The following is a 7,500-nucleotide window of genomic DNA, read 5'->3' on the forward strand; positions in this document are numbered from 1 at the left end:
AAAGGGATCTGGGAGTTATGATTAGTAAGAATTTAAAACAAAAGGATCAATGCATAAATGTTCGTAATAAGGCAAATCGGACACTTGGATTTATTAATCGCAGCGTTAGTAACAAGACACCTGGTGTGGTTCTCAAGCTATATCTTGCTCTAGTTAGGCCCCATTTAGATTATGCAGTTCAGTTTTGGTCGCCATATTATAGAATGGATATAAATTCACTTGAACGTGTCCAGCGTAGGATGACTAAGTTAATTCCCCAAATTAGAAATCTTTCATATGAAGAAAGATTAACAAAGCTTAAGTTGCATTCACTGGAAAGGCGAAGAGTTAGGGGTGACATGATAGAGGTTTACAAGTGGATGAATGGACATAACCGGGGGGATATTAATAGGGTATTAAAAGTATCAACACAGGACAGAACACGAAACAATGGATATAAATTGGATAAGTTTAGATTTAGGAAAGACTTGGGTAAATACTGGTTCAGTAACAGGAGTTGTTGATTTGTGGAACCAATTGCCGCGTAACATTGTGGAGGTGGGGTCCCTCGATTGTTTCAAGCACGGGTTGGACAAGTATATGAGTGGGATTGGGTGGTTATAGAATAGGAGCTGCCTCGTATGGGCCAATAGGCCTTCTGCAGTTACCTTTGTTCTTATGTTCTTATGTTCTTATGTTAGGTTAGGAAGGTTTGATCGGGTTTATGAATAACAGAAAATATAAGTAATGAGCGAAAATACGAGCTATTGTAGCTGAATATCGACTCTGATGAAGCATAGAGTATAGGTGAGTATTAAGCCTGATTAAGAGTTCACACTTATGTGTGAACCTCCTGGGATCCGCATTTAGCGCGCCTCGCGCCACATTAGGGATGATGACGTCAGAAACGAAGGCTTTATTTCAAAACATGAGAGGCTTGCTTTTCATTGAAGTCACCATGCCTGGCAGGGGACTGTTAGTTTATACAGTAATGTTGGATTAGTACTGAAATCGCATTGAAGTCTCCATGCCTGGCAGGGTACTGTTAGTTTATACAGTAATATTGGATTAGTACTGAAATCGCATTGAAGTCACTACGCCGGGCAGGGGACTGTTTTCATACAAAAGAAAGATAGTAAGTTTCATTTTTATTTTGCCCTATGCTCAATAAGCAATTTTTGAAGAAAGATTGACAAAGCTTTAAATTACTTTCTCTAGAAAGGCAAAGAAATAGAGGTGACATGATAGAGCTGTGAATGATAGTAAAGGGGAATATTAATGACCCATTATACGTATCAACATGATACAGAACAGGAATGAATTGGATAACTTATATATTTAGGAAAACGACCTGGGTGAATATAGGTAACAGGGAAGAACTCGAAAAATACACAAATAACTTCTCGCAGTGCTGCTCCCCTTTTGGTTCATGCAATGACCGATGGTTGGAAGTAAATAGGAAATTTAAAATAGTCTAGGGTTGATGGTATTTTACATTAGGTTTTAGGGTTCCTGTTTTTTGCCCTATGCATAATAAACGATCCTTCAAGAAAGATTGTCATAGCTCAAATTACATTCTCTAGAATGAAGACGACGAAGAAGAAATAGGGGTGACATGATAGAGGTGTGACTGAATGGTCATACTAAAGGAGAATATTTATAACCTATTATACGTATCGACATGAAACAGAATAGGAATGAATTGGATAAGTTTTATATTTAGGAAAAAGACCTGGGTAAATACAGGCAGCAGGGGACGAACTTGAAAATACACACAACACTTCTTGCAGTGCTGCTGCCCTTTGATACATGTAATGGCGATGGTTGGAAGTAAATATGAAATTAAAAATAGACTAGGGATGATGGTATTTTATATTAGGTTTCAAGGACACTGTTGTATCGCAAAACACACGACTCATAGTCCGGCTTTTTAATCCCCTTGAACGTGCCTGTGCAGGAACGCTGAGAGGCTAGCTGGTGACGTCAACGTCCATTAGCAATGTCTGTGCAGGGTCACTGGGCTAACGAAATTTGGGGATGCCAGGGACAGGCATTTTAATCCTACCCCCAGGCAAAATGAAGACTGGCATGGAGAAAAATGTTTGTAAAACCCATGTGCCAATGCCGTGCATGGAGAAAAAAGTTCGTAAAACCCATGTGCCAATGACGTGCATGGGAAAAAAAAAACAAATGACCAGTCACCCTGGTAATGAAAATCACTTATGCCAATGACCGGCAGGGGACTAAACGACACCGGAGTAACGAAAATCACCTACGCCAATGACCGGCAGGGGACTAAACGACACCGGGGTAACGAAAATCACCTACGCCAATGACCGGCAGTGGACTAAACGACACCGGGGTAACGAAAATCACCTACGCCAATGACCGGCAGGAGAAAAAAAAGAAAATTGCCGGTCATTGGCGTACTTTCCACTACTCATAGTATAACTGGTTATGCTTGTTGAACATCATGTATAACTGGTTATGCTTGTTGAACATCATGTATAACTGGTTATGCTTGTTGAACATCATGTATAACTGGTTATGGCTGTTGAACATCATGTATAACTGGTTATGCTTGTTGAACATCATGTATAACTGGTTATGGCTGTTGTAATCATCGCAATCCCCTTCCTCACCGTAATCCCCCCTCCCACAACGGACTCCCCCTCCCACAACGGACTCCCCCTCCCACAACGGACTCCCCCTCCCACAACGGACTCCCCCTCCCACAACGGACTCCCCCTCCCACAACGGACTCCCCCCTCCCACTACGGACTCCCCCTCCCACAACGGACTCCCCCTCCCACAACGGACTCCCCCTCCCACAACGGACTCCCCCCCTCCCACTACGAACTCCCCCTCCCACAACGGACTCCCCCTCCCACAACGGACTCCCCCCTCCCACTACGGACTCCCCCTCCCACAACAGACTCCCCCTCCCACAACGGACTCCCCCTCCCACAACGGACTCCCCCTCCCCCCGTCTCGTGGTCCCTCTGTAGGTCGTAATGTTGGTTATAAACACATATAATTTTAGAATAAATTGCTTATTGTTATTATACCCTTGATGGCCGTGACTTGATTGTGTTATACTTCTGTTTGTTTGTCAGAGTAGTGCTTTAGGGAGATAATGACGACCACGAGTAATTAAGACCACAGCTGATTAATACTAAAGTAATTAAGCCCTGGAAAGTCAAAAGTAATTGAATAAGTAGTGAAAACTACCGGTAGTTAAACCCACAGGTAATTCAAATCACAGGTAAATGTGATCAAGATAATATAACACTACAATTGGCCATTCAGGACTCACATCCTCCCTTATAACATATAACTCGCTTATAACATATAACTCGCTTATAACATATAACTCGCTTATAACATACAACTCGCTTATAACATACAACTCGCGTATAACATATAACTCGCTTATAACATATAACTCGCTTATAACATATAACTCGCTTATAACATATAACTCGCGTATAACATATAACTCGCTTATAACATATAACTCGCTTATAACATATAACTCGCTTATAACATATAACTCGCTTATAACATATAACTCGCGTATAACATACAACTCGCTTATAACATATAACTCGCGTATAACATACAACTCGCTTATAACATATAACTCGCTTATAACATACAACTCGCTTATAACATATAACTCGCTTATAACATATAACTCGCTTATAACATATAACTCGCTTATAACATATAACTCGCTTATAACATATAACTCGCTTATAACATATAACTCGCTTATAACATATAACTCGCTTATAACATATAACTCGCTTATAACATATAACTCGCTTATAACATATAACTCGCTTATAACATATAACTCGCTTATAACATATAACTCGCTTATAACATATAACTCGCTTATAACATATAACTCGCTTATAACCCTCTGCAACTGTGGACACAATAACCTTCAAACCCTCGAACGAAGACTCGACAATAAAAATGCGTCACTCATTAATCGACTGAGCTACCACATGGTACTATGGTACCACTATGTGGTCCATCACTACATAGTGGTACTTTCCGGTGGCCCATCACTATATAGTGGTACTTTCTGGTGGTCCATCACTATATAGTGGTACTTTCTGGTGGTCCATCACTACATAGTGGTACTTTCTGGTGGTCCATCACTAAATAGTGGTACTCTCTGGTGGTCCATCACTAAATAGTGGTACTTTCTGGTGGTCCATAACTACATAGTGGTACTTTCTGGTGGTCTCTCACTATATAGTGGTACTTCCCATCAAATAGTTACTGTAAGTACTAACATTTTAGGAGGATGAGTTGCAATTGTCTTAAAGTCTTAAATCTGTTCGAGGCGGCATTTGAGTTCTCAAAATCTAGTCAGGAAAGAGTAGACTCGAATATATATATATATATATATATATATATATATATATATATATATATATATATATATATATATATATATATATATATATATATTATATATATATATATATATATATATATATATATATATATATATATATATATATATATATATATATATATATATTATATATATATATATATTATATATATATATATATATATATATATATATATATATATATATATATATTATATATATATATATATATATATATATATATATATATATATATATATATATATATATATATATATATATATATGTGTGTGTGTGTGTGTGTGTATATCACGAAAGTAAACACGTGATTAAAAATGTGACAATGTCAGACCACGGAGGAAAAATGAAACATGAATTTCCTTAAGTACTTTCGTATATTAATACATCTTCAGAAGGAGTCCTTCTGAAGATGTATTAATATACGAAAGTACTTAAGGAAATTCCTGTTTCATTTTTCCTCCGTGGTGTGACATTGTCATATATATATATATATATATATATATATATATATATATATATATATATATATATATATATATATATATATATATATATATATATATATATATATATATATATTCTACCCTGTAGAAGGTGTCAGGTGTCATAAGTCTGTATTTTAAGCATAAGAGTCAGTTGCCTTAATCCTTGAAGGAAGACTTCTGAACCTTCCTACAGCCACACTGTACTCGACAAGATCTACTTGTCTCCCAGACGCTTAAAGAGTCAGCAGGCAAATGAGGAAGAGGAATATATTAGGTGTGTGACAAGTGAGCTTCCACGGCAGCGGTCATGTTCGCAAGCATATCAATAAGTCAAGCTGGTGCCTGGGTTCCCGACGCCCTCCTCAGGATCATAACAGCCAACACCAACAGTCAGGAAGAGCACATCACTATATTTCCTATGATAACATTTTAGAAGCAATGAGAGCGACAGCTGCAAGGGTCTTATAGTCATCCCCAACGCAGACTGTCAAACAGGAACGAAACAGAAACGAAATGACAATTATTACCTAATAATTGTCAATGTTCTTGTATGAGTTATCAAATTAGTTCACAATATTTTGTTATTCGTCAATACGTTCCTCGTCGTCCCACTAAGCAGAAATGAGCCACTTGCATCTACTGTCATTGACATTTAATATATATATCACAAGGGATAACACGTGTCCATCAGAAAACACCAAGACCTGAGCACATGCATGCAAGAAAAGAGGTAACTACCTTCTGTAGTAACCTCCGAAGGTGCAATACGAATAATCACTTGCGATAATTCAACTGCTATAGAGACACTAATAGAGCACAATCCCTTAGAGCCAAACTCCCAGAGCTATACCTGTGACAACGGTGTTCTAACAGTCGATGAAACACAAGACAAAATATTTTATAATTGACAAAACTGTGGTTCCTAAAGCAGGTTTGTCCTTTCCACCTGTACAGCATCAGCTGGTAATCCGAGGGAGTCTCAACGCTTCACGTGCTGCCCAGAGCCTCTTGTCGGACCTCACTCCTGGCTGGCGACTACCTCCACGCCTTCAGGAACTTATTTTTTTTGGTGAGTTCCTCTGTGTTCACAGAAAAAAATTGGCAAAAGAATCAGGCCATCGCGATGGGCAATTCCCTCCGGCGCCTCGTCGTTAAGGCCGCCTTAGGAACAGATAGCCAGGACGCAGCCAACATGTTCATGCCGTAGCAGCTCAGGTTTAGTGTTCCAAGGGAAAGTGCATCTCAGACAACAAGAGCTAATATTGCCAGCATCACACACGAGAACACCTTGGTCAACTGTATTAAAAAAAATACCTTTAACTTGGTCAGAAGAGGCGCCGTACTCCTCACCATCAATCATTTCTCTCGCCTTCATCTCCTCCTAGACTCGTGCTACAGTGGGAAGAAACAGCTGCGAAATTCCTAATAGCACGTCGCATTTTGACGTACAGTCTACCTAAGGCCAAAAACTGTCGTACTAGAAAATGGTAGCGGCTCGCGAAATTGACATACTGTCCCGTTTTTTGTTCGTGGATCCTCTGGTAGGTTAGGGTAAGGGCACTTTAGTACGACAGTTTCTTGACGTTGGGAAAACTAGCGAGAACGGACTGGCTATTTAGAGAACATGAAATTAAATTTTTGTGAACAGGGTGACCCCTTGCACCTCTCTTTTTCTGTTTCATCAATAAAGAAGTCATTTACAACATATCCAGCGAGCTTAACATTTAACTACTGGGTTACGGTACCCTGGCTGCTTCCCCAGAATCCCTCCAGTATGACATTATAAATATTAAAGAACAAGAGTCTAATGAGACCTCACCCTGAGCCCTTGTAAGTGGGAAATATTCTCCTCCAACACACACACACTCCATCATAACTCAACTGTTTTATATATAATTCAGATGATAGATGCAGTGGGGAGCACCCTTCTCGGAACCCCTCCTGGGTCGAATACCATCGACGACATCCCCTTAAAAAATTACCATTAACTAGAGCAGTATGAATGAGAGGACTGAAGACCTCACTCCTCACCATCCCTTCACACTCAGTCACCCCAGATTCCTGCCCCCGGCCTCCCACAACGTCACGCAGGCAACATATCCTCGATTAGCGTTAACTCAACGTCGATTCGACGTTGATTCAATGCTACATCAATGTTGAAAGTCCATATTTTCTCAAGGGGGGATGTTAACCTACTTCCTGAAGTGTCCTTCACACACACCTCATTAACACGGAAGTAGAAGCACCACAAAACACTATAACAGCATCTGGATCTAGCTAGACGTACTAGCACTGCACTTTCACCGCCGGAAACAGTGCATCACAGCACCCGGAATTACTGAGTACACGTAGAGAGCCTAAGTTGTAATATGTAAGAACTCTTTTATATATATATATATATATATATATATATATATATATATATGTCGTACCTAGTAGCCAGAACGCACTTCTCAGCCTACTATGCAAGGCCAGATTTGCCTAATAAGCCAAGTTTTCATGAATTAATTGTTTTTTCGACAACCTAACCTACCTAACCTAACCTAACCTAACTTTTTCGGCTACCTAACCTAACCTAACCTATAAAGATAGGTTAGGTTA

The 7,500-nt window shown here is 39.3% G+C and overlaps 1 protein-coding gene across 1 annotated transcript in view; it reads right to left on the reverse strand.

Moving 5' to 3' along the window:
• The window catches only part of LOC123760721 (dynein heavy chain-like), a 127,081-nt gene that overhangs the window by 64,455 nt on the left and 55,126 nt on the right, over window positions 1-7,500 (reverse strand). The window contains exon 2 of the mRNA XM_069328715.1: window positions 3,296-3,913. Within this exon, the coding sequence (XP_069184816.1) occupies window positions 3,296-3,913 (618 nt within the window). The remainder of the gene's footprint in view (window positions 1-3,295; window positions 3,914-7,500) is intronic.

The sequence above is a fragment of the Procambarus clarkii genome, chromosome 21 (assembly GCF_040958095.1).
Source record: "Procambarus clarkii isolate CNS0578487 chromosome 21, FALCON_Pclarkii_2.0, whole genome shotgun sequence".
In the NCBI taxonomy this organism is placed as follows: domain Eukaryota; kingdom Metazoa; phylum Arthropoda; class Malacostraca; order Decapoda; family Cambaridae; genus Procambarus; species Procambarus clarkii.